The sequence below is a fragment of the Fimicolochytrium jonesii genome (assembly GCF_025526975.1).
Source record: "Fimicolochytrium jonesii strain JEL569 chromosome Unknown EV422scaffold_12, whole genome shotgun sequence".
NCBI classification, from domain to species: Eukaryota; Fungi; Chytridiomycota; class Chytridiomycetes; order Spizellomycetales; family Powellomycetaceae; genus Fimicolochytrium; species Fimicolochytrium jonesii.
Window position 1 is genome coordinate 309718 of NW_026515679.1, and position 24763 is coordinate 334480.

General features: G+C 55.5%; 10 protein-coding genes across 10 annotated transcripts; 6 read left to right on the plus strand and 4 right to left on the minus strand.

The window, feature by feature from the left end:
- Positions 1-80: 80 nt before the first annotated feature.
- On the minus strand, positions 81-2493 carry EV422DRAFT_620151 (uncharacterized protein). The gene is made up of 2 exons (XM_053074092.1): positions 2159-2493; positions 81-2068 (listed from the first exon to the last, which is right to left on the minus strand). Exons 1-2 carry the CDS (start codon positions 2262-2264, stop codon positions 390-392), a joined length of 1785 nt encoding a protein of 594 aa, XP_052925409.1. The 5' UTR covers positions 2265-2493; the 3' UTR covers positions 81-389.
- A 664-nt stretch (positions 2494-3157) lies between these two features.
- Positions 3158-4552, plus strand: EV422DRAFT_496613 (kinase-like domain-containing protein; the record flags this gene model as incomplete). The annotated part of the gene is made up of 1 exon (XM_053067891.1): positions 3158-4552. One exon carries the CDS (start codon positions 3158-3160, stop codon positions 4550-4552), a length of 1395 nt encoding a protein of 464 aa, XP_052925410.1.
- A 1271-nt stretch (positions 4553-5823) lies between these two features.
- EV422DRAFT_60876 (WD40-repeat-containing domain protein) lies at positions 5824-8100 on the plus strand. Its single transcript, XM_053073838.1, has 6 exons — positions 5824-5987; positions 6068-6329; positions 6635-6792; positions 6905-7014; positions 7081-7612; positions 7707-8100. The coding sequence occupies exons 1-6, from the start codon at positions 5985-5987 to the stop codon at positions 7956-7958; spliced, it is 1317 nt and encodes a 438-aa protein (XP_052925411.1). The 5' UTR covers positions 5824-5984; the 3' UTR covers positions 7959-8100.
- Positions 8101-9233: 1133 nt separating this feature from the next.
- On the plus strand, positions 9234-10356 carry EV422DRAFT_529892 (uncharacterized protein). Its single transcript, XM_053070355.1, has one exon. The coding sequence runs from the start codon at positions 9351-9353 to the stop codon at positions 10119-10121; it is 771 nt and encodes a 256-aa protein (XP_052925412.1). The 5' UTR covers positions 9234-9350; the 3' UTR covers positions 10122-10356.
- A 1099-nt stretch (positions 10357-11455) lies between these two features.
- On the plus strand, positions 11456-13017 carry EV422DRAFT_567619 (uncharacterized protein; the record flags this gene model as incomplete). The annotated part of the gene is made up of 4 exons (XM_053072560.1): positions 11456-11572; positions 11644-12066; positions 12147-12549; positions 12626-13017. The coding sequence occupies 4 exons, from the start codon at positions 11456-11458 to the stop codon at positions 13015-13017; spliced, it is 1335 nt and encodes a 444-aa protein (XP_052925413.1).
- A 254-nt stretch (positions 13018-13271) lies between these two features.
- On the minus strand, positions 13272-15602 carry EV422DRAFT_529899 (uncharacterized protein). Its single transcript, XM_053070356.1, has one exon. The coding sequence runs from the start codon at positions 15377-15379 to the stop codon at positions 13616-13618; it is 1764 nt and encodes a 587-aa protein (XP_052925414.1). The 5' UTR covers positions 15380-15602; the 3' UTR covers positions 13272-13615.
- A 1238-nt stretch (positions 15603-16840) lies between these two features.
- On the plus strand, positions 16841-18145 carry EV422DRAFT_529901 (uncharacterized protein). Its single transcript, XM_053070357.1, has 3 exons — positions 16841-17145; positions 17365-17992; positions 18076-18145. The coding sequence occupies exons 1-3, from the start codon at positions 17039-17041 to the stop codon at positions 18094-18096; spliced, it is 756 nt and encodes a 251-aa protein (XP_052925415.1). The 5' UTR covers positions 16841-17038; the 3' UTR covers positions 18097-18145.
- Positions 18146-19435, minus strand: EV422DRAFT_529906 (biogenesis of lysosome-related organelles complex-1 subunit 2-domain-containing protein). The gene is made up of 4 exons (XM_053070358.1): positions 19033-19435; positions 18830-18949; positions 18637-18741; positions 18146-18522 (listed from the first exon to the last, which is right to left on the minus strand). Exons 1-4 carry the CDS (start codon positions 19409-19411, stop codon positions 18497-18499), a joined length of 630 nt encoding a protein of 209 aa, XP_052925416.1. The 5' UTR covers positions 19412-19435; the 3' UTR covers positions 18146-18496.
- Positions 19436-19788: 353 nt separating this feature from the next.
- On the minus strand, positions 19789-22635 carry EV422DRAFT_567623 (uncharacterized protein; the record flags this gene model as incomplete). Its single annotated transcript, XM_053072561.1, has 6 exons — positions 19789-20682; positions 20747-20930; positions 21007-21596; positions 21665-21833; positions 21928-22085; positions 22159-22635. The coding sequence occupies 6 exons, from the start codon at positions 22633-22635 to the stop codon at positions 19789-19791; spliced, it is 2472 nt and encodes an 823-aa protein (XP_052925417.1).
- Positions 22636-22877: 242 nt separating this feature from the next.
- EV422DRAFT_567624 (Endonuclease/exonuclease/phosphatase) lies at positions 22878-24732 on the plus strand (the record flags this gene model as incomplete). Its single annotated transcript, XM_053072562.1, has 5 exons — positions 22878-23440; positions 23638-23924; positions 24002-24471; positions 24566-24626; positions 24701-24732. 5 exons carry the CDS (start codon positions 22878-22880, stop codon positions 24730-24732), a joined length of 1413 nt encoding a protein of 470 aa, XP_052925418.1.
- Positions 24733-24763: the final 31 nt, after the last annotated feature.

A 24763-nucleotide genomic window follows, 5' to 3' on the forward strand; every position in this document is an offset into this window, starting at 1 on the left:
GCACGCGTGAGAGAGAGAGAGCCCGCTGTCATTTGGAGAGGTCGCCCTCGTGACGCTCTTTCACATGCGCCCGCGTTCAAGCAACATCATATCCAAGCACCATCCGCAGATTGCGTGTCCGTTCGAGTGGCCGAGGTAGAGGAATCAATCAAGAGTGATCTATCAAAGAAAGCAGACTAAGTAATACATATAGGAGTATATACATGGTAGGGAGGGGGATAAAGAATATACGGTCAGGTAGTGTAATGAATGGCACAGATACACAGATACGCCGAAGGTTGGTCCGACATGAAAAATCGAGCCAAATGTTAATGCTGTAAGGATCCGGCCCCCACATAGCAGCGTCATGAGCACATATTTCACATGTCCACATATATACGCCCCCATCCTTAACCCCGTCTCCTCTCCGGCTCCACATACCCCAGCGGCACATCCTCATCATCCTCACCCTCACCATACCCTTCCTCCTCATACGAGAACCTCGGGCTGACCAGCCGTTGCTGCGACGACGACATATCGCCCGGTCTACGTTGCGATGCCGTGCGGCGCGTCGAGGGTGCGCGTGTTGCCGGTTGTTGTTGGTGTTGGTGCTGCTGTTGGAGGGCGCTCATCTGTTCTTGCAGGGCCATGAGGGCGACGGAGGCGAGTGGCGTTTCGTCGTCTTCCGAGGGGCGGGAGGTGCGGGTTTCGGGTTTGCGTTGGGATTGGGAGGAGAGGGGTTGATTGGTGTCGGTGGGGGCGCGGCGGGTGGAACGGCTTGTTGGGGTGCGCTTGACGTTGGCTGCAGTCGCTGTAATTGCGCTGGGGCGGTGTGAGCTGCCGCTGCTTCCTGACCGCTGGAGTGGTACCGCCGTCCGCTGCGAGATGGTACGTGCCAGCGGTGTCGAGTCGCTGTCGTCGTCAGATTTCTGGCGGTGGGACCGATGGCGGGACGAGCGGGTGTTGGTGCGGTTTGCCTGGCGAGATGACGGAGTGCGGTCAGTCGGGGAGAGCGGGCTTGCGAGTGCGTGAGCAGCGCTGCGGGAGGACCGTGTGCGTTCCAGTGGGGCGGCGGCGGAGGTGTACTGGCTCGCGGACTTGTACAGCGCTTCAATGTCGTCTTCGGCGCGGTTCGCAGTGTAGCTTGGAGGTGGCGGGATTAGGTGTGAGCGGTCTGAGGCGAGAGGAGTGGAATCGAGGGGTTCGCGATCGGACCGACGCACGGACGTACTACGGCGGGGCGATTTCTTTTGCGACATTGTTGATATCTGAGTTCCGGACCTTTGCATGTTTGCGCCATAGTATGAGTCCGTGTCAGGGCTCAGGAGACTGTCTGCATGTCTCTGGGAAACAGAGCGCGGCAAGAAACCGTCTCCGGGAGGCGAAGGCGAGAGATCTTCTTCGATATTGATAACAGAGTTGATCGGCTCGCTAATCGTCGCAAAACCTCCGCCTAAACCAAGATCCCCACGTCCGTTGGGCGAGAGCGAGAGGCCAGCATGTGGGTCGCCCCCAGAATCGTCCGACGACGCGGAGATCCTAGGGGGCTCCTCGTCTACACGCGAGTGCGCCTTCCGAAGATTAGAACGACCCGTGGCCCCGGTCGGCCGACGCTGCACATCAATCGACTGTTTCCGGGTGTATCTCGCATCCGACGACGCCGCATTGACAGGGGGTGTGTGTTGCTGAGTAGTATCCTTTCTGGACCGCTGAGACACCGACCGCCCCAACTCAGGCGCATCACCCGCGACCAGCGAAATCAGCGGCTCTCCCGGCTTCCGCACGCTCGTCTTTCTCGTCGGCGTGCTATTCTGCTGATGGCTCTCCTCCAAATCCGCCAAGATGGTGCCGGCGCCAAAAAGACCCGACGGCTCCTGGTCCTTCCCCTGCACGACGGTACTGAACCGCTTCTTCCAGTTTTCGCTTTCTTGCAAGCGGCGGTCGCGGACGGTGTTGGCGCCCATGGCTTCGACGTCGCCGCGGTCGCCGTGGGCTCGGCGCCACATCAGGTACCCGAAGGCGATGCAGAGGACGACGATTATGATGGCTATTACTACTACCAGCCAAATGGGGAGGACTCCGAGACCGCCTAGAAAGAGAAGGGAAGGTGTCAGCGCCACCGAGGGAAAGAATGGACGACTGTATGTGATGCAAACGACAGGTACGCGGCCGCACATACCCAAGTCAACCTTCCCCGAGTCCTCAGCCAAGACGCTGGGCGCCATAGCTAGCAACAGTGGCAAGCCGCCCATAAGGGACGGCCTCTTCATTAGTGGTGGCGCCATGGTTCCGGGTTATGTGAGAAATTCAGCTCTTCTCTTTCCTCTGGGGGAGTTTACGGTGCGAATAACACGGTTTCTTGCACGGCGTGAGAGAGTCTCTGCAACGATACCCGATCGGGCTTTGTCCTTGGTGGGAATGGGGGTGTGTGGTGGCTGGCCTTTCCGCTTGCGTTCAAGCCTTCAAGGAGCTGCCCAAAGTTGGCCTTTCCTTCTCGCTCGCAGGCAGCCCAGTCCAAAATTCTCGCTCCTCAATCACCTTGAACGGCCGCCGCATTGAGGCCGCGCAGATCAAATAAAGACGCTGGGGTGTCACGTGGTTGCTGATCACTTTATTGCATCTCTGTTTTTGAACCGCGCCCCTCGCCCAACACTTCCTCCTTTCAAAGGCCTTGATCGACTGACGGTGACGAGTGCCCAAAAAACCGTGCTCCTCCACAACCTCCACAACCTCCCTCCCTTCCCCACAAAGACCTCACCTACTCCCAATATCTCATCCCCTCACTCTCTCCATCACTCTTCACCACAGACCTACTCTCTACTCTCATGTCACTCCCCAACCGCCCCACCCATCCGATCCTCCCCTCACTCCGTCCCGCTTTCTCCGGCCGTCTCGCAATCCCGCTGCAAAAGTGGCCGGGGCGTTAGATCAGGAGGAAAAGATAAACACCTGTAGGCGTTGTCACTGGTTTTGAATCCTCCTCGCCCGACTACGGCGTACCGGGAAAGGCACACGACGGGCACGCAAGATGCCCACGTCAACATGGCGGCACAGCCAGCCGTACGCGGTGGAGAAGGACAAAGCTGCCCAGATGTCGATGATGGGTCGTTCGCCTTACCTAGATGGAACGGCGCTGTCGGCGAGTCACCCGGACACACGCACGGCCATGGCTGATCGAATGCAGGTGGAGAGGGGTTTGGCGGAGGTAGACGAAGATCTCGGGGCTGTGTTTGCGTTTGACACCGACGAGGTGTTTGACGCGGCAGGTGGATGCGCGGAAGCCGGTGGTGTTGGAGATGGAACGGATGCGGTTGATGATGGGGTTGACGAACCCAGCACTGCTGATTTGGATGGAGTCGGCGGCCCCCGCGTGTCCTTTGCCGAACCGGCGGATGTATCGCAGGTGGTCGATATTCACAACTTTGATGCCCAGAAGGCCGCATCTATCACAACCGTCGGGGACGGTCCCTTACCAGCGTCAGTATCCGCGCCCGTGAAAAAAGTGGGCCTGGACGATTTCCAGCTCGTCAGCGTGGTGGGCAAAGGGGCGTACGGCAAAGTGTTCCTAGTTCGCAAAAAGCCCAATCCCACTCCTGCCACTTCTACAGCCGGAGCGAACGCAAAAACCGAGCTGTACGCCATGAAAGTGCTCAAGAAAGCCAGTATCGTCCTCCACGCGTCAGGCAAAGAAGCCGAACACACCCGCAACGAGCGGTGCATCTTGGAGGAAGTACAACACCCGTTCATCGTCACGCTACACTATGCATTCCAGACGCCGTCCAAGCTTTACCTGATTCTAAGCTACGCGTCCGGCGGCGAGCTGTTCACATACCTCACAAAGGAAAAAATGTTTGCAGAAGACGTGGCCTGTTTCTACATCTCCGAACTCCTCCTCGCCTTGGAACACCTGCACTCACTAGGCATCATCTACCGCGACCTCAAACCCGAGAACGTACTCCTAAGCGCTCAGGGCCACATCCTCCTGACCGATTTCGGCCTCTCCAAAGTCGCCCTAGACGCACAAACCGTCTGCGGGACCATCGAGTTCATGGCCCCCGAGGTCCTCGACGAGCACCGCACGCAGGGCTACGAAAAGGGCGTGGACTACTGGAGCCTGGGGGTGATGCTCTTCGACATGCTCACGGGCGCCCCACCTTTCACCGGTGCAAACCGCAAGAAGATAATGGACGGCATCCTACACCGCAAAGTTGTCTGGCCGCGGTATATGACCGCCCACGCGCGCGATCTGTGCCATAGGCTGTTGCAGAAGAACCCGGCGAAGCGGTTAGGGTGTGACGCGTTAGGCGGGGTTGCGGGGGTTAAGCGGCATGCGTTTTTTAGGGGGATTGACTGGGAGAGGCTGGCGAGGTTGGAGGTTGAGCCGCCGATCGTGCCGAGGTTGGAGGGGGAGGAGGATACGAGGTGTTTTGATCGGGTGTTTACGGCGATGCCGGTGGAGTCGCCGCCGCCTAGGGGAGAACGTGAACGTGGGGAGGGGGGGTTGGAGCTGGGTTTGGAGGTGGTGGACCATTTTGTAGGCTTTAGTTATGTAGCAGGGACGAAGTATTTGTGATTCTTTCAGGAAGGTTTTACTTTCGTTACTCTTCGTACTTTCTTTTCTGATACCTGTCTTTGCTCCCCGCCTGGTGGAGGGGCTACTTTTGTAACATAGTCATTTTTTTGGAGTCCCCACTCCTGTAGGAGAATAGTGAATCAGAATCGGCTAGCTCTGCCGCTGTTTTCGACCAGAGGATCGTGCTGAACACCATTTCATGTTGAACATCTCATCATGGCGACGGCTCGGAACTGCGCTGAGGCGCTGACCGGGAGGCATTTACGACAACACATCCACACCCAGGGGCACATCGAAGCAGTGAGGACAACGTTCGCAAAGACTCCGAATAGATATGATTCTTATTGTATGATATTATATGTAGAGATAACAGAAAAATACGAAAGAAGCAATGCAGCTGAAAAAAAAAACTGGACCATTGGTTTCCCCAGCATAAATCGAGGTACTTACAACAGGAAACGCCACGAGAAGGCTGTCCAGTATGGGTTCCCGAACGGTACGCGAGCCGTAGCCCTTCCCATCCACGAGAAAGCAAGAACCGAAGGTCATTCCCACCGGTCCTTGCCGACTGCACTGCAGCAGATCTTCCCGGCAGTATACCGCCAGTACCCCAGCCGGGCTCTTCTCAGCTAAGTCTTCCAGGTAAGTACGCGACCAGTGGGCCTTCCTAACCTGGGTGTAACTTGGTCGTGTGGGAGCCGAACTTATAAAGCAATGCTCAGGATCTTGACTAGAATGCGCGTGGATAGCGGTACGATGAGCGCGTTGTAAACAGTGAGCGCCTTGTAACAGGGTGCGAGCCCCCGATGACACTGCCCGACAAGCGCAGGATGCCTCCGACACCGATGAGAAATGCTGAAGACCTTAAGTGCGTCGTTAGGTAGTAGAGCAGTATCGAACGCAAGATCTTGAGCGTTATCTCTACATCTAGTGCGGTCGTAGTACGGGAGAGCTGTTGCGGAAGTTGGACGATGGGTTAAGACAAGCTCGAAAGGGAATGCGAGATGGCACCCTGATTTACAGTAGAGCCTGGCTGTCCTTTTGTGGGACTGGCCAGCAAACGCGACTTTCCGCGAGCGGACCCGATTCCCCGCCGAGTAACGCGTGCGTCGCAAGCAGAAACTTGCCATGAAATGGACGCATTTCTAACGAATAGACAACAGCATCCGTTTCGTTAGTCACATCACAGCCAACAGTGTGGTTTAACTGCGTCGTACGGAAAAAAACACGGGCCTCACCATCCTCACCTTTGCAAAGTTGAAACTGGTATTCCACCTCAAAATTCAGCAATTGGCAACCAGGCAGGCCCTGACAAACTCACTGTTCCCACTACCACACAAACCCCGGCTACAACAGGACAGCAAGGACGACCATCGTCCTCGTAACCCTTCCCAAACAGACCTGTGCCCGAACCTCATTGCGTCCGAAAAAAATGGTAAACTGAGACTTGCAACGCTGAACGGTTTAACGCTTTTTCCATTGGCCCCAATGTCTAAACCCATTCCCCACCTCCAGAAAGTGAAAACAATATCCCGCGGCGCCGACTTTGCCCGCGAGCGCTCGGGCGACATTTACAAAGTCCAGCGCAACCTTGACCCGGAACTCCACCCTTTCGAGAGGGCACGTGAATACACCCGCGCTCTCAATGCAGTGAAACTCGAGCGCATGTTTGCGAAACCCTTTGTGGGAGCTCTGTCGGGGCATATCGATGGGGTTTATTGTGTCGCAAAGCATCCAACCAAGCTGACGACCGTTTTCTCGGGGAGTGCTGATGGAGGTGGGTGCCGAAAGGAGTGAGGCGAGGAGAAGCGACCGAGCGGAGCGACGGTTTGGTTCGGTCGGGGAGCCTGAGCGTTAGGAAGGTCAACCAGAGCGGGCGCGACTGCGGCGAGGTGCAGGGATCCTTGAGGATGGTTCCCTCCGGGAGAACGAGCGGAGCGAGCCACATTGCGGCAAAAGCGCAATCCTCCCCTCACCCACGTTGCCCAACATCCTTGGTGTCGTTGATGGTTTGATGGCTGATGGTTGATGGTCAGGGCAGTCTGTGCTGACATGCTTCGGGTTTCGATTGCTGATTTGCAGAGGTTCGGATATGGTCGCTGACAAACAACAAGACAACATGGTCGACAAAGGCGCATCATGGATTTGTGAGAGGCATATGTTCCGTGCCTTTCAGCGACAATTTCTTCACTGTGGGTGAGGATAAGACGGTTAAGATGTGGTCGGCAGATTCTACCGAGGTGGGTGTCTGTGAAGAATGTAGTTCTTGCGCGGCGTGGGAGGGAGGGACTGTTGCGGGTTTTGATTTGGTGTGGGACAGTAGCTGATAGGGAAAATCGGTCTCTCTTTTAGCCACTGCAAACATATGCGTCGAGACATGCGTTCAATGGTGTAGATCATCACAGGACGAGAAACACCTTTGCGACATCTAGCACACAGATTGACATCTGGGATCACCAAAGGTGAGAGAGGCAGACAAATGTGTTGGGCAGCGAGGGGCCGAAGCAATATTAACAATCCGACTGCAGAGCCGAACCAGTCCAAACTTTTTCATGGGGCGCCGAAACCACCACCTCCATCAAATTCAACCAAACGGAAACCTCCATCTTCGCCACCTGCGGCACCGATCGCACCATCATCCTCTACGACCTGCGCACGAACTCCCCGCTCTCCAAAACCATCATGGCGATGCGCACGAACGCCATCGCTTGGAACCCCATGGAAGCCTTCAACTTCACCATCGCCAACGAAGACCACAACTGCTACACCTTCGATATGCGCAAAATGCAGTCCGCCATGAACGTGCATAAGGACCACGTGTCCGCTGTGCTCGATATCGATTACTCGCCCTCGGGAGAGGAGTTTGTGACGGGCGGGTATGACCGCACAGTGAGGATATTCAAGAGCAGGGAGGGGCATAGTCGAGATGTGTACCATACCAAGCGGATGCAGAGGATCTTTTGTGTCAAATTTAGCATGGATGCGAAGTTTGTGCTGAGTGGGAGTGATGATGGGAACATTCGGTTGTGGAAGGCGGGTGCTTCTGATAAGTTGGGCACGGTGAGTACCATTTCTACACAGTCTCAAAAGGAGCGACATGTATTTGCACACACACAGGATACTAAAACCAACTCGTCTCATCTTATTCCCCCAGACAACCAACCGCGAACGCGCCGCCGTCAGCTACACAAAAGCCGTCAAAGAGCGCTACAAGCACATGCCCGAGATCCGCCGCATCGATAAGCACCGCCGCATCCCCAAGGCCATCATCAAGGCCAAGGATACCAAGCGGGTCATGACCGAGTCGATCAAACGCAAGGAGGAGAACCTGCGGAAGCATACCAAGGAGGGCGCGGTGCCGTATCAGGCGGAGCGGAAGAAGAATGTGCTTGTTAACGAGAAGTAGAGTGGAAAACTGGGGTCGCATCGGGAGGCATCCGGCATCACAGCACCTCACATCAAAGCCGTTCCCTTCAACATCCGTCGCGCAAACCACCATCCGTCATCAACACCCTTAACTTAAAACACTTTTTTTGTCTCCCATTTTCCTTTTGTATGTATGTATTTTTCTTAGTTTATCGCGAGAGCTTCCCTTCTGGCTAGTGGAAGCTGTAAAGCTCTGTATCTAGTCTATCACATAGAGTCGCTTATACAGAAGCTACAGTACTTGATTTCTGGCAAGTAGTGCGATGGTAATGTGTCTTTTGCATTTTCGAGGGTTTAAGCGACCAGATTCAGGAGTCGCGATAGCCTTCGCCTGGGTCTCTGGATGTTTGTCGTCCTTCCCCGCACGAACGTCAGAGAAGGTTGATGAAGCCCTCGAATCTGCCCATCACTGGTCCTTTCCTTCCCGCTTCACATTCCGTTCCTGACGTCCATGTCTAGATCCATGTCCATCTCACTGAACCCCTTCTTTGCCTGTCCTATCCGAAAAATCCGGGAATGAGGCGTGTAAAAAAAGTGTCGATCGGACCTCGGGTTGTCCTCAAGCCTCCAACGTCAATTTTCAAGAGAGGGCTTGGCAGTTTGTGGAACGGCGGGAGAGAGTCCGCGACGCGTACTGACGCGTAGGCCACATCCACTCATTCCGTCGACTTCCAAAAGCCGCACCGCCAAGCGAGTTTTATGACGTAAAATCGAGAGACAGGTCAGGAGAAGGAGCAGAAAGGTATGGAAGATCGGGTGGACGACGACAGGAATGCATCAGGATCGTTGACGCAGGGTCCAGACCCCGTTCGGAGCTGGAGGTGCCAAACCTTGATACTGTAGGAGTGGCTTTGCGTTCGTCATCTTCATCGTCGTTATAACATCATATAAAAGCCTGTCAAAGTCGCAGAGCCAGATGTGGCGGGGTGCCTCCCACCCGAAACCTCCCATCCCCTTTGTGCGCGTCCGCACCTTTTTGCATGAGCTCATAACCAAACAGATGATGCATAGCCCGTACGAACTTGATGAAAATGGGATCCCGTTGACGTCGGATCGGGTGCGAACACTGCGATGAGGCATGGATTTGTGGCCGTGGTTCGGCTCAGCCTGGCCTCGGAGGGCATGATGAAACTCTGGGTTGCGTCATGGACCGCTGCGTCAACATGAGCGGGTGAGGCTGGTTTGGTTTGGGAGGGAAACGTGAAGGAAGGGGTGGATGTCCGGCTGGCCTTCGCCAAGGACCTTGGGAAAGTCTATAAAAGCCGGGGCCCCTCTTGGCTCCCTCTACCCTTTTCTTCAGCATACACGCTACAAACCACACATCAAAGCACAACACAGCTCTCTCACACCCAAACCAAACCAAATCACAACCATGTCGAACTACGGATACCCCGCCCACAACGTCGTCCCCCAAGGCTCCGACGATCCCCGCAAGCAGATGCTCTCTGAGGGCGAAGCTACCGACCGCGGTCTGAAGATCGGCAACTTCGAGCTTTCCAACTCACAACTCGCCGTTGGTGGTGGTCTCCTCGGTACCGCCGCCGCCATCGGTGTCGGCGCCTTTGCTTTCGACAAGTACCAGGACTCCAAGGAGAACAAGGCCGAGCAGGAGTGGGGCGCCCAGAACTGGGAACAAGACGCTCACCGCCGCCAAGGCGAGTACCTCGAGGCCGTGAAGGCCAACAAGACCCTCCCCCCCGTTCAATGGGTCCTCACCGAGGGCAACTCGATCCCCCAGGGAGCCATCCCCGGCGGAAAGGACGTTGACGGCACCACCCTCTACATCGCCCGCGCCTTCCACAACGGCGGCGTCCACATCGGCAAGGCCTCCTCCAAGCTCAAGGACGGCGCACACATCTCCTACAGCGGAAAGGAGATTGCCGTGCAAAAGTACGAGATCCTCCTCGGCTTCGAGAACGCCGTCCGCTGGATCGACGGCGAGGGCAGGCTCAACAAGCGCGACTACAAGATGGTCGAGGGTGGACGCGAGTCCGACGGTACCCCTATCTACATCGGTCAGGCCCACCTCCACGGTGCCGTTACGCCCGGCAAGGTCGGAGAGAGCATCGAGAATGGATGCTCTGTCGCCTTTGACGACGACGAGAAGTTCGAGAAGCACTACAGGTTCCTCACCTACGCTTAAGCGATTCCCCAACACATATATCCCCCACCTCCACCTTACATGTCCTTGTAAAATATCCCTCACCCCCCTGTACCTAGCATCGATGTAACATACCCATCCATCGCGTAGAAGCGATTTTTGTTCTATTTTGAATCATAACATATCCGACTCCGATCTCTTGACAACAACTTGTAAATGTTCCGGCGTGGTTTTGACGTATGGTTTTTGGTTGTGTTCGACGCTTTGGTCACCCTGTAATGTCCATGACGTGTGGGCTAGACTATAGATGTGGGAGAAGTCGATGCAATCTCATACGTACGTACTGTACAGTATGTACAGTACTTTGTTCTCCTGCCATTCCCTATATTTGATGAGCCGCCCGAAATGCCGGGCGTGAAGTCAGAGACGGCGCGAGCGGAGCGAGCGGCGGCGGCGTTCGACCGACGTAGCAGCGAAGGCCCCGTGGCGCTAATTTGATATCACCTCAGTTCTGAGTTCTCTATATTATGCCCGCCCAAAGCCGAGTGTCGCTCTGGTTCTGGCTGCCATACTGTGTATGAGCTCGGCGGGAAAGCTGCCACCAACGCAAAGGATCCCATTTTTCTTCGCCAGCAGGAGGTGGCGAAGAAGCGGGATCCGCACTGACAGAAAAGTGACAGGGGAAATGTGGTGAGTCACTGACAGGACCGCCGTCAAACGCCCTTATCATTAGCGCGGCCCTCCCTTTCTCCCCCGTCGCCCCTGAACGGCCACCTCACCATAATACATGTATGTATCTGACACACGCAGCAGCAGCAGCAGCAGCTCCCATGAAATCAAATCAGCTTCCTCCACAGACAGACACACACCCCCAGTGGATCCTGCAACTCTTTACGGATTTAGCCACCACTGCAGAAAGGCGTGGGAAAAAACCCCGCCTTCCCTCCCCAATCCCATGTTTTGAGTGATTGATTGATCCTACGCCTCCAAACTTATCTTCCCAGGAGAGCAAGAAACGCACCTGGTGGCGGAAGCAGTTTCCTGCAACACACTCTGGCTTCGTCCAATCTCATCAGGCTGCAAAAGGGTATGCTCCCACGTCCCTTCAGACCGCACCGCAACGCACAAAACCGCGTATAAAGACTCCGGGGGGAGCGGTCAGGCAACCTGGATCGGGTTCCTATCGATATCTCTCACGGATAACGGACATACCACCCCAAAAGCCATATTCTGTGCTCTCCACCGGCAACACGTCTGTGCCCCCAACGTTGGATCTGGAGGCTGAATCTGTAGTCGTTTCTTCGCAACTTACGACAACGTGCGGAAGGAACGGATTCCCACGAGGCCTGTCAAAGCACAATCTTGCGGCAGATACGATGACCGATCACGTATCATCGGTGGCAGAGGAGGAGGCTGTGGTTGAGATGGTTACAGTGGATGAGGAAAGAGCGGAATCACCGGAGCCGATGGCCAAGGAAATGGATTCGCCACAGGTGAGTGAACCCTCGAGTGCAAACTGTGCGTCGTAGGAAAACGCTAAACGTCCTCCTTTCCCGACGCTCAGCTGATGCCGCAAGCCCAAGTGTACGACGAAGCCCTCGAAGACGAAACCAATCAGCTCCTGTCGGAAATCTCAGCGACCCTAACCCGACCTACCCGAGCCCTCTCATGCCCCACCATCTCCACCGCCGCCACCGACCGCGGCCCGTCATCCGCGACATCCTCCACCACCTCTGGCTCGGAGTCTACACCGACCCCGACGGCCACGCCCACCAGCGCCACGACGACCCAAAACGCTATGCGGCTGGCTTTTGGGAGATGTTCCGCAGCAATGAGCTCTAAACAGAATCTGGAGCTGATTATGAACCAGGCGGCCCGGGTTAGGGACTCAGAGAGCGATGATGATGAGTATGATGAAGAGGAGTTGAGGGAATTGGTGAAGGCGAGGGATCAGCAGATGGATATTCTTAATCGGGAGGTGAAGCAGGTTCGTTCTCTCGCTGTGCACCTCATCAGGCTTTGCCTCGAGATGCTCATTTTGCTGATGTTCCCTCACGCGCCTGGCAGTTGAAGACAACACAAGAATTCCTCCTCTCAAAACTCGAATCCCGCACAAACCAAGTGAACGAGCTCCGCTTCGCCAATAAGGCTCTCCGAGCCCTCAACCGCACCCTCCTCGCATCATCGGCCTCGTTCGATTCCGATGGCCCCTCGCGTTCACGCACCACATCAGACGACATCATCGCTCGCGGCTCCGCGGACGTAAAGGTCGTCGACGTCTCCCCTGACAAGCCCAATGATGAAACGGGAGAGGAGAAACACGATCTTGAAGGGTGCGACACCCCAGATTCCGGCATCGGATCGCTGGCAAACAGCGTCGCGCCGTCGCTGAACGCATCACCGCTGAGACGGCGGTCCGAGGAGTTGGATGCGAAGGTGGAGCGTATGGAGTGCCAGCAGATCATTTCCGGTAAATGTCCCCGCATCCGAGTCCTCCCTCTCAATCCCACGGGAACTAACACACACCCCTTCTCATCGCCTACCAGACCTCCAAGACGAAATCGAAGCCCTCCTCCTCTACGCCAACAAACTCGCCACGCACATCCTCTCCCACCCCGAGTCCCACTCCCCCAACGCCTCCCCCACACCAATGCCCAACCCCCTCCTGACAACCCTCCAATCCCTCCGTCTCCAAATCCCAGACTCGCTGCGTAAACGCGCGTCCCTTGATGGGGTGTTTGGCGGGTTCTGGCCTGCCGCGAATAATGGTGAGAAAAGCAATAGGCCGTCGACGGCGGTGGGGTCGCCCCGTTTGGCGATGAAGGTTGGGAGAGAGGAAGTGGCGGCGCCCAGCTCGCCGGTGTCGCCGGGATGGTTTAGGAGGTTTGGCGGGTTTGGGGAGCAGCCGAGTAGTGCGCCCGTCGAGGTTTCGCGATAGTGTGACGGGGGCTTTTTTTTTTTGGCGCGGGCGTAGTGATGCGTTTTTTTCTGTGGATTACTGAGTGGTTTCTTCCTCATTATCCCCTGCGTATATATATTCTGTAAACCATAATACCCCTTTCATGTACTTTATGTTGTTAGTCGCTGCCTCTCAGTGTACGATACACAAAATCCACGATACCCGTTTTACCATCGAGAGCTCAGATATGCAGAAGGGACATCACTCTATGCACAGCAATGCGACGTATGTTTCAAGGCAAGATTATGGAATTGAATCCCCTAATCAAAGTACCTCCCTATCGCTACAGCTTGCATGTTCTATCCCTATTCCTGGTACTAAGTACCCCTGTTCCATGTGCTGAAGTTTCACTAACCCTATCCTAATGCTTTCTTGTCTATCACGTAGGTGTGTTTCTATGGGGTTGACGAAGGGTGGTGGTGTCTACATGAACACTACACCGAAGCGTCTCTGTTGACGTTAGGAGAAGAATGTGAAGGGATGGCGAATGAGATGCAAGATCGAGGCTCCGTGGAACGACGTTTCCCAGAATACACGCCATCCAACCAACCCCCATCAACCTTCAACCACCCGCACGTCAAAACACCCTCGAGCCCGCATTTACCTGCAACCCGCGATACATCTCCATCCTCGCCATACTCGTCCTCAACAGATCCTTCACGGCCTCCATCTCCACACCACATCGCTGCCACTCGACGATCTCGCGGAAATAGGCGAGCCAGTGTTGGGATTGGACGAGGTGGGTGGGGTCCGTTGGCGGTGGTGGTGGTGTCGTGGGGGAAGAGGCGGAAGCGAGGGTGTGTTTGGTGAGGATCTGGGAGAGGAGTTCGGCGGTTTCGGGGTTCATGCCTGCGGGGGGGAAGACGCTTAGGGCGGTGGTGAGGAAGTGGCGGGTGGGGAAGGCGAGGGGTGGTGGTGGGGAAGACGGTCGGGTGTTGGTTTCGGTTGCATCCCCTTCTGTATCGTCGGCGCCGTCCCCGGATGGCCAGGGGAGGGTAATGTCTGCTTCGGCTGGCGGTGCTGGCGGGATCGCGGTGTGGGCGGGGATATGGCGGCGGAAGATGAGGCGCAGACATTCGAGGACTACCGCGGATACGTCTCGTGGTGGTAATGGGTGGTAGGGTAGTTGCTCGTCATTGTCTGCCCTACCAGAAGTTGAGCCTTCACCTCCCGTGGACGGCGTCTGGTTTGTGATTTCCGAATGACGCCGGAGAGTAGCATTCCAATTGTACTCCTCCCTCGCCTCCTTCTCCGCGGCCCTGATCGCAAAGTTCACATCTAACCGGCTGGCCAAATGGTGTCCGCGATAATAGAGGATCGCAAACAGGTCCAAGAGCCGCTGAGCTGATAGTGCAAGATACTGCGCTTCCAAAAACATGCTCGTGCTTAGCTGGTTCAGGGTGATGCGGCACGACTCGAGGATCTTCAGTCGAGCGACGCGGAGGGACTCCTTACTGATACCCCTCCACATCGCGCGCTCCTCGCCTTCGAGTAACCCTAGCAATAATGTGCACACCCGCGTCAGGTTCTGCGGGCGGATCGCATATCGCGCCGATGTCCTGCTTACACTCCGGCAGGCCGCCAACAGGCTTTGCAGCACCGTCCCGGTCAAATGATTCGGCTGTGCGATGGTCTCCAACACATCCTCCTTCTGCGGGTCGTCGTCCACGGACTCTTCGATAGCAGCCAAGTTGGGGCACTGCAAGCTCATATCAAAGAAGATCGGGTGCGCACACACCGTCTGCCCGCGGTTCCGCTCCAACACCAACAACGCAAACAGGGCCGAATACGACCCTTTGAAGAAATCACATCCAGCTTCCGCAGGGTCGGACTGCTTATTCAGCGACACGGTATAGTCAGCCCCGAAGTAGATCCGCCTCACATGCGCGGCATACGGCCAAAGCAGCGTTTTCGGGTCGTGGTTAAGGGTGTGCATGAGGGCCCGCAGCGCACGGACGGAACGCACTTCTGGGTGCCTGTAGGCGACTGGGATAGCGGCGCGAAACCAGCGGCGGCAGACGAGGAGGCAGGTGTAGACGTCTGCAGAGGGGAGGAAGCGGGCGAAGATATGGGAGAGGAGTTCGAGCGGGAGGGAATGGGTTGGTGAGGTCGGTGACGTTGCGGTGGCGGGTGTCGAAGGGAAGGCAGTCTCTTTTGGCTCATGTGGTGTGGCTGCAGGACGGTTCACGTCCGCTTCCGTCGTCCTGGGCACCCGCTCCTTCACATTGGCCAAACGCTCCGCCAGGCCAAAGTAGGCGGCAAGTAGCGCATGTTCCTCTCGACAGGGATGCTGACCCAGGCACACCGTTAACGCCCGGAATGTGGTTATAGCGCGCGACATCGGTGTGGTTATGTACTTCCTTTGAGAGGGGACTCGATTTTCGACGTGGAAGGAATGAGGTTCTTGAACTTGCAAGACCTCAGAAATGACGTAGACAACCTTTGAGAAAGGGTCAGAGTGGTGTTGGGTACCTGTCTGTTGAAGGAGACTTGTTGAGTGCAATGAAGTCAAAGTCAAAGTCAATGCGGCGTCTGGAGCCAGGTCTGGAGCCCCTTTCTTGCTGGGCGAAAAGACAAGACTGGCGAACGAGAGCGCGCGCGTGTTTGTTAACTTCCAAATTCGGCCCAGAATTCGGCCTACCCAGAATTGACCCAGAATGTCCTGCAAGGAACTCTGGTACATAACGCATACTACAGCACCCGATAACAGAGAGGGGAGACAGCGAGAGTTGCGGGAACTCTGGGGACATGTGGTGGAAGACATATGCTCGAGGGCTGATGAGACGTCGCGAAAACCATTGTCGTGAGGCCGAGAATTGAGGGATTTCTGGCATCAGTTATTCATCTACTTTGCATAACCTCCTCCGACCCTGCCAGGCGCTCGGCAATGGAAGGACGATTCAACGGAAAGCATCACAGACGGTACTGGTGCAGGTCCGAGACGTGAAACGACGATGGCCACGATGACGACTGTGGAACTGCTCTAATCGCGAGATGCCTCCCTTCTGTCAGCACTATATGGTTGCTTTATCCAAGTGTGTGTGTATTCTGAAGTCAGGGCACACACACTTGGACAAAGCACGAATTGCCACTCGTTCAGTAAGGAAAGCAACTGGATGTGGAACGGGCAGCTATGCGTCGCTTGGCCTTGAGAGGTTTACGAACGACTTGATCGTGAAACTAGAGCGATCGGGCCAGGGCTGTTACGCTCAAGTCGACTTCCGTTTTTGGCTCATGCTTCAGCTCTTTGACCCGGTCAGTGACAGAAAGCGGGGCTCATGAGGATGCGGGCTGATAGGCGGGAGGTAGCCAAACGAGTGTCGGGTATGATGTACGTGCTTGGACTGCCGACGTGTCGGGACTCCACAAGCACATCTGCGCCGGCGACGGAGCCCGGACTCTGGACGCACCTGTGCCCAAGCAAAGCGGTGGGAATGGGCTAGATAGGGTGGGAGCGGAGGTTAAGCGACTTGGCACGGCATGGGGACCTTGCCGAGAACGGATGATGCGACCACATTGGAATGGGTCACATAGGTAACATGGATCATAGACAAACATACAATCTGCAGCGTTTACATGACCAGAACACTGCGGAATGGAGCGATGTTCAGTGGACACACCCATGTGTGGTTTGCGAAGTTCGCAGTGTATGGTCTGGGAGGATATACTGTACTGATGAATGTACTGATGAATGTACTGATGAATGAATGTAAACCTAAACTGAGACGCGCCTTCCGAAGCTGCGTGTGATTAGAATCGAACTCGATCTTCAAACAAAACAAGCCGGCCCATCGCACGCATTGCTATTCATGCACGACACTGAGGAGGACACAAAACCTTCCCAACTCACTCGTTCGCCGAATTGCAGACCTGGCCTTGGACACACATTAGGCATCTCCCACGCCGTCAAGGGTGCTCACAACAACAGTCTCATTCGCCTCATAGGGATTCCGCCACCGTTGGCTAGCATTCTGTGGATCGGCTCTAGAACAACGGCCAGATGAACGGCGTTACTCGCTTAGCCGCTCTCGGCTCCAGGCGGGGATTGCTAGGCGTTTCCGCACCAAGGACATTAGGCGCTCATCCGCTTCTGACACGGCGATATGGGTATGTATGAGTATTGGTATGGCTGGAGCGGCGGATGGTCATACGGCAGGAAAACGCCTTTGGGAAGGGTGTTCCTTTCGGGGTTGTGTCTGTGGGTTTCGACAAGGCCTGTGGACAAATCTGTGTTTACCCAGAACGTGCAGTTACGTGCAGTTGGCACACAGGATGAAGGAGAAGTCAGTCCCGGAGTCTCATGGTCTCGCTTGCCCACCTATCTAGGTATGACTCGAAGCAGAAAGCAGCTCCCGAACCGCTGAGGAAAACCGGCGTCGAATTGTGGAGTGAGAAGCAAGCGCCCGGCCAGGAGGCAAGCCCTATCCCAGAGCAGGACGCCGACGAGCTGTTCTCGCACCCTCTCTACACCCCACCGGCCAGGCCCCAAACCGGTATTGGCCCAGTCCAGGCTCCCTTGAAGTGGCCCGAGTGGGATCAGAGCCTACCCTCCCACCAAGCGTCCGGTCTCCCGTCGCCCCCGACCTATTATGACGCCGGCTTCGACGACCCCGCGACGGCGCCCATCGGCGACTACCCACATGTCAAGCCCCAGTTCGCACTCTTGAGGAACCCGTTCGGCTACTGGGATCAGCAGGGTCGTCGCGACTATGGTGAAATTCTCTACGACCACGACCAGTTCACGGACATTTGGTCGATTGGGCCTGAAGTTCACTGGTGGGAACCGTTCAAGCACGCTGCGCAGGTGCTGGCTGCGATCGCGGGGATGGGCGTCCTTGTGCACTGGTGGGACCCTGCTGAGCATCTGTGGTTTGCGGAGAAGGACTACCCGTATGATGGATTGAGGGTCGAGCTGGGTGGGGACCCCAATGACGAGAGCGACATCACCACCAGGGTAAGCCTTTTCCAACGTTTGCTCTGTGAAGTCCCCGGCTCGGTGTTTACTCATCACACTCTTTTCTCATCATCACGTTATAGGCCAACATATACAAAATATGAATTAGAAGTGAGCTCTGAGGAATCTGCATATACCAACGCTGAAATACATTATTTCTTCCAAAATTTATGCGTCGACTTTGCTATGTACAATAATATACATCGCGGTGATGCCGTTCAGCGGGGAAGGGGGATCATCAGGGGACTCGGACTTGAAGCAGTCCAAAATATCAGATCACGGTGGCCCCCAGTGAGAGCCGAATCTCTTCTGTGATAAGGGCATGCTGCTAAGCTGTTCCGTATCCCCAAGAAGGCCGCGGTACACTTCATAAAGCGGAAAGTCCAGCTGCTAACCATGATGTCGCTTGAAGAGTAGCCGCACTCAGCGCTTGGCCTTCGAAGTTGGTAGAGACTTCTTGTTTGTGCGTCGTCCGCGGCATCAAACCCGATACCAGAAACCTCATCACCGCCCCCTCTTGACGCTCGTTTCTGCTCAGATGCCCGGAAAAAAGCGTCAGATTCCCTATCATCACCTGCCCACTTTCTTCTTCTGCAAAATCTATGCCCGCATCACATTGCACATCCTATGAACCCCGATCGTACCTATCCGCTTCGTGTAGTCGTCCAACTCATTAACCACGGCCTCCATGCTCGACACCTGCCGCTCCAGGTCGAAGATCTGGTTGAGATATGTTTCCATTTCGGCATCTGCATCGAAAGGCAGACGCAATATGTTGTCAGATTTGATTCGTTTCAGATATATGCCCTCCGTGACAATGATTTTGGAACCACTCACATGTCCGCTGTACATTCCCCATTCCCGCCACCAATTCCTGCGCCGTTGCACTATAATCAATGTACACATCCCTCGCCGCCGCCGTCATCTGCTGCAACACCGTCAAATCATCCACAGCCGCTAAAAGAAAGACGTCCAAATATCCATCAGCCCATCACATCCTCCAATCTCAAACCAACGAATCGACAACCCCGCACTCGTACCCACAATCTCAGCCCTCAAATGCTCCGCAACCTTCCCCATCCCAATATCCACCTGCGCTTCCGCCAGCCTCAGTAACCGCGACTGCGTCAGCGCCGTTGGGGAGAGCGATGTCGATCGGGGTGACACCGGCGGTTGCTGCTGCTGCTGCTGTTGCGAAACACCCAGCGACGTCTGTACCTGCATATTCCTCACGCCGCTCTCTGCGAAGGATGAGATGGAGGATGTGCTTTGGGAGTCATCGTTGAGGTCGAGGTCGGCGGAAAAGTCGGCGGCGAGGTCAGTTAGCGGGTCGTGGGAGGTGAGGGATGGGGCGACGGTGGAGGGGATGGAGTCTTTGCGGGGTGGGAGGGCTGGGGGGTCGGATGGTGGGGTTGACATTGTGCGTAATGATCTTGACCGTCGGGATTTCGAGTTTGGCGGCGGGAAAAGACGCGGGGACCTACGCGCACTTTCTGAGACGGAATTCGAGGGCTGTCCCAGGTCAAGGAACACCTCCTTCAACGTCCAACAAGAAGGCGAAAGCGTTTCTGAGGTTAGATGAGATGCTGGATATGCACATATTGAAATGACATTGGGTGAACTTTAAGTGGTACTTTACGAAAAATGGATGGGTAATACTACGGAGCGAAAATTATGGCGAATGAGGCGAACGAAAGCCACATGTAACTAATGGGTGAGGGTTATTGAGGTCGCTCAAAGACAAATGAACTACATAGATCGCGCGGGGGAAGAACCATGTGGGGCATGAGCCGCCGTCACTCTAAATCATCCCAGGCGATATTCTCCAGCGCGCGTTGGTAGCTGGATAGCAGGTGATCATCGATCATGCGAAGGCTGACGTTAATTTCGGTAAACTGGTTTGGTATGCCTTTGACGAGGACGTGCTTGGGAATCGGAGCAGGTGGTGGGTCGGACGCAGCATCCTCCTCGGTCATCATGGGTGGGGCATCCGAGGTATCCGCAGGGCTTTCGGCCGAGGTTTCCGTGGCGCATTGTGGTTCCTCGGTTGCTACTTTGCTTTCGACAGCGACTCCAGCGGGTGCTGGCGCCGCAGCCCCACCCGTCGACGCGTTGATCGCCGCAACGAGATCCGCACCCTCGACGATCGGCTTTTCCGTCCGATGATGGGTGTGTTCCTCATACGCCGCCATCGCCCCGCGAATGCTTAGCGTCCGTTCCTTAGGCGGGACCCATTCACGCAAGTAATACAGAGTCGCGGGCGTCATCAGCACCTTCATATCTCCCTCGTCGTCGTCCCACGCAGTACCGTCGCCGTCTTCGCCCGTGGTCACCCCCGCGCGGGCTTCCCCTGGGGCGTCTACAACGTCTGGCGGTAGTGGCGTTGAGCTCCTCCGCCGGCGATCGGGCGGCATTGGTGTTGAACTACGGCGTCGCCGGCGATCGGGAGACCTGGCAAGCCTTCGGTCGGGGGATAGGTTGCGAGGGTCGGTGCCAGTCGCTGATGCAGCATCTTCGAGATCTCGGTCGAGCTTCTCAGCCGTATGGAGCTTCCAACGCTTGTACCCGACCTGTCCCAGAACGGAGATACCAATTGAGAACAGGGTGAAGCGCAAGCTTCTTCGTCGGAACACAAGCCGCGACGCGAATGTTGCTGCTATGGTGATCATGGTAGAGGTTTCTCGAGCGTCCTGTGGTGGATCGTCAATGAACATCGCTTACAAACGCCCCGTCAAGCGAAGGTTCGTTACTCACCTCATACACTCCGCTCAACCATCTCGTTACAATGATTCGATGCCGCTTTATGAATGTCGGCTCGGGAGGCAGGATCCCGGACTGCTGCAACGACACTACGGCGTCACCCGCCGTCTCCACGACTTGTTCTGCAGCAGCCTGAGCGGTCGTTGACACGGCCACAGCGGAATCCCGTGCCACCGAACTGCAACAAAAGAAAGTTTGGTTGAGCCCCACATATTCAGTTTTGGGTTACAAAACCAAAACATCGAGTTACTTACGCAACGGTCACAACCGAATTCCGCACGCTGGTCACGACGGTGCTATCCCAGGCATTCAATAGGATCCTGGTCCTGGGGTTAGCTTCCAACGCGTCATACGCGCTCCGCATCTGCTTGTCCCATGCCTCATTGAACAGCTTGCGGTGTTGATTCTCCTCGCTGAACTTCTGAAGTTCTCGCAAAAGCCATATCAAGCTCTTCTCGCTCAACGTGGGCACGACGTCGTATCCCAGCACAAGGGAATCCACCACTTGCTCCGCCATGGTCGTTAGATCTTCTGTGCAGCATGCTGGGGTGGCGAAGCAGATCCCACGGACGGTCTTAAATCGCGTCCGGTACTTGGGTGAAGCAAACATGAGAGTCAGGAGCGATGCTATGCCGGCGCCTAGACTGTGGCCCGTTATGAGGATATCGAAGTTCGGATGCTTCATTTGGAGTGCTGTCACTTGAATCAGAATGCGGTCCATCAACTTGTGACATAGGTGTGCCATGCCCTGATGTGCATATCCTCCGAGGAATGGCTCGCAGTCCAATTTCAAATCGATAACTGCGTCGTGCAAGCTCGCTGTTCCCCTGATGGCAATGACAATCTGTGAAAATACAACAGTGAGTTTGGACATTGGATGGTTGGCGCATCAGCAACACAGCACCAACATACCTTCCAGTTGTCGGGGTCGACAGCAAGGAAGAACGCGGGACATTCGGCACTCGATTCAAAGACAGCATCTATGATCCATTCAGGGTTGCGGATCGTCGGACACTTCTCCATGATTTCCTCTTTACTCATATAGTATGCGGCGGTCGCAAAACTGATGCAGTACATGAATCTTTCTGCCCAAGAACGTGTGAGGCGCCCGAATCAGGACGAGATGCATCAACGACAGCTTCGCGATCCTATGTCGGCGGTAACCGGCAACTTACCGTTCGTAGGGTTCGCGGTCGGTTACTCTAGGGAGACCAGCGAACGGATCGTTGTTCTCTCCATCTTTAGATTCGGACTCTTCCAATCGTTTCTGCAGATGATAATGGCAGTACATCCCGATGCAAAGCAATAGCTCTCCCATGTCCAGTGGCGGCACCTGTGGTACCAGGGAAACATGCGTCAGCAACGGGAACTTCGCCAAGCTTCCCAAATGGCCACCATATGCGCACCTCGCTTGCGTTCCTTGACAAGACTCCCATCAACAACGCGGCAAGGTCTCCAAAGACCTCCACATCAAACGGCAGAACCTGCTTCACTCCGTCCGCCACAAGCTGAGCGCCCGCCGCCACCCCGCTCACAACAGCCTCCGACCCCGCCGCGGCAGCGTTCTCGACCTGCTGTGGCACTGTCGCCATGGTATTCGTCAAGAGGTCCGAGAGGCTTTTCGGTTTTGCCAAGTCCGGCGTTGGTAAGGCCCCTATCATCGTAGGAAGTCGTTGGAGGTCGACAGGCCGTTGGCTTTGTTGAACCTTTTCGAAGATTTTGTGGAGAGCTGCTGCTTGCGTGGCTTTCGCGCGGAATTGCTCCTTGCTCTCTTTCCGCGAGAGCTTTTTCTTTGAGACTGGGTCGTCGGCGGTTACGATGTCGCCGAGAACGTCCTGGCTTTCTTCTGCCGGCCCCGTCGCTGGCTTCTCCTCTGACGACATCTCCGCTGGTGTGGGTGTTATCGGGTCGAACGAGGGCAACAACTTCCTCGTGAATGACAACCGCGTCAAGCAACGCAGTCGTCACCTTCCACCATGCACTGGCCATCAGACACAAACGCAGTTTAACACCCTCGCCCAGCCTTCCCCTCCCCTCAATAACCTCAACCTAGACCGTTGCACAAACCCATAACAGCTTCAGCTTCACCCACACCCTCCCCACTGCCGACGACTCGAAAAAGGAAATGGCAGAGCTCCGCAAACGACAACGCGCTACCTCAAAAAACGCTCAAGAACCATCCCCAGACGAACTCGAACGGCGCGCGCAGGTCCGTGCTGCTCGCCAACAGAAAAAGGACACTCTCGCTGCGACGCGAGGTCAGGATTTGGTTGAAAATGGTGCTTCGAAAGTGGGAGCTGCGGGGATTGCAGCGCCAGCAAAGACAATCCCCGCCAGGATGATGCTACCCGTCAAAGGCCATATCATCTCACCACCATCCCGCACGGCTCCACCCCTCAGGACACTTACCATAATGACATACAACATCCTCGCCCAGTGTCTGTGCAGGAGAGAATTGTTTCCTTATTGCAAGAAGGAGCATCTCAAATACAAAGCGAGGGTTCCGAGAGTTTTATATGAGATTACTCAGGATTTGAAGCCGGATGTCGCCTGTCTGCAGGAGGTCGATAATTTTGATGAGATGGTTAAACCCGTGTTGGAGAGGGAGGGTTATGATTGGGAGTACTTGAGGAAGGTCAAGGAGAAGGAGAACGGTCATGGATTGTGTATCATTTGGAAGAAGAGCATGTGAGTATGCCAGAGCGGCCTTCGTTTGCGATGGGACTTCGAGCGAAGCGAGCTCGCTCCGCCCATCGCAGCCCAACATCCTCGTCGTGAGAGGCGAGCGCAGGGTATTGTGTTCATCATCGTTCATCGACGACTCACCTTCATCCATGGACACTCATCATCCATCCCACACGGATTTAACACCACTCTCCCCTTAGCTTCTACAAACACGCCTCCCAGTCCCTCTTCTACGATACGTCTCCCCTCACACACCCCACCACCCTCACACCCCTCACCAACAACATCGCACAACTCCTCGCCTTAAAATTGCATCGGCCCGCTGGTGGTGTAGGAGGCATCCTGCTGAGCAACACGCATCTGTTCTGGAAGCCGTTTTTTAGATATGAGCGGTCGAGGCAAGGATGGGTTTTGATGGATGCTGTGGAGAGGTTTAGGAGGGAGCTTGTTGGGGCGGGTGGGAAGTGGCCGGGGTTTGTTTGTGGCGGTATGTTTTGGGGTTAGGGTTTTGTGACTTGGGTGGTTCTGGAAGTTTTACTGATTGCCGTTTTTCCACTGTGATAGATTTCAACACACTCCCCAACGATGGCCTCTACCGCGCACTCACCAAACAGCCGCTGACGGTGCAACAGATCGCTGACCTCGAACCGCTGACTACATCATCACCACCACCAGCAAATCCAGCACCCGTATCACCGCCCTCACCCACATCGCCACCATCAGATCCCACGCCATCCCAAATCCTCACCAACCTAAGCCATCTCCCCACCCTCCACAGCGCCTACTCAACCTACCGCGCCATCCACCCCACCCACCCCGGCTACTCTCCTGTCCTCTCCCCAGATGCCGCAAACACTGCGGATCATGCGAGTGCACAGGTGGAATGGGACGAACCACCCTACACGAACTACGCAGCCTGGAAAGGCACCTTGGACTATATCTTTCTTGTTGGTGAGGGTGGGGGAGGTGCCGAGGAGGGTGCCGGGGGTGAGGGTATAGGGGAGACAAGGGTGGAGGTAGAGAGTGTCTTGGAGGTATGTGTTTTGCCGGTTTTGGCTGGTGGTAAACGTTGGTGAGGCAGTGCTCTGACATCCACATTCCGACTGTTGCTTTGTTTTTTTTTAAAAGATTCCGCCGCCGGCGTTACTGGAGCCGGGGTTACCTAATGATCATTTTGGGAGCGACCATGGTACGTGTGATTCCAGGGGACGGTTTTTGGGTTCGAAGGAATATTGATGCTTTCGAATGTATGTATTTTCCTAGTTGCGCTTATGGCAAAGGTCACACTGTATTGAGTAAGTGGTTGGAGGGATGGGTAAGCCTGAC

Excerpts from the sequence above, each read along its gene's own strand:
- EV422DRAFT_529892 (XM_053070355.1), top strand. The coding sequence starts at position 9,351 with ATGTCGAACTACGGATACCCCGCCCACAACGTCGTCCCCCAAGGCTCC.
- EV422DRAFT_529899 (XM_053070356.1), bottom strand. The coding sequence starts at position 15,379 with ATGTCGCGCGCTATAACCACATTCCGGGCGTTAACGGTGTGCCTGGGT.
- EV422DRAFT_529901 (XM_053070357.1), top strand. The coding sequence starts at position 17,039 with ATGAACGGCGTTACTCGCTTAGCCGCTCTCGGCTCCAGGCGGGGATTG. Across the intron at positions 17,146-17,364 it reads CTTCTGACACGGCGATATGG|GTATGACTCGAAGCAGAAAG; the intron begins GTATGTATGAGT and ends CCACCTATCTAG. Across the intron at positions 17,993-18,075 it reads AGAGCGACATCACCACCAGG|GCCAACATATACAAAATATG; the intron begins GTAAGCCTTTTC and ends ATCACGTTATAG.
- EV422DRAFT_620151 (XM_053074092.1), bottom strand. The coding sequence starts at position 2,264 with ATGGCGCCACCACTAATGAAGAGGCCGTCCCTTATGGGCGGCTTGCCA. Across the intron at positions 2,069-2,158 it reads CTCGGGGAAGGTTGACTTGG|GCGGTCTCGGAGTCCTCCCC; the intron begins GTATGTGCGGCC and ends TTCTCTTTCTAG.
- EV422DRAFT_529906 (XM_053070358.1), bottom strand. The coding sequence starts at position 19,411 with ATGTCAACCCCACCATCCGACCCCCCAGCCCTCCCACCCCGCAAAGAC. Across the intron at positions 18,742-18,829 it reads GGGGAATGTACAGCGGACAT|ATGCCGAAATGGAAACATAT; the intron begins GTGAGTGGTTCC and ends CTTTCGATGCAG. Across the intron at positions 18,523-18,636 it reads CGACTACACGAAGCGGATAG|AAACGAGCGTCAAGAGGGGG; the intron begins GTACGATCGGGG and ends GCATCTGAGCAG.
- EV422DRAFT_60876 (XM_053073838.1), top strand. Across the intron at positions 6,330-6,634 it reads CTCGGGGAGTGCTGATGGAG|AGGTTCGGATATGGTCGCTG; the intron begins GTGGGTGCCGAA and ends GCTGATTTGCAG. Across the intron at positions 7,613-7,706 it reads CTTCTGATAAGTTGGGCACG|ACAACCAACCGCGAACGCGC; the intron begins GTGAGTACCATT and ends TTATTCCCCCAG.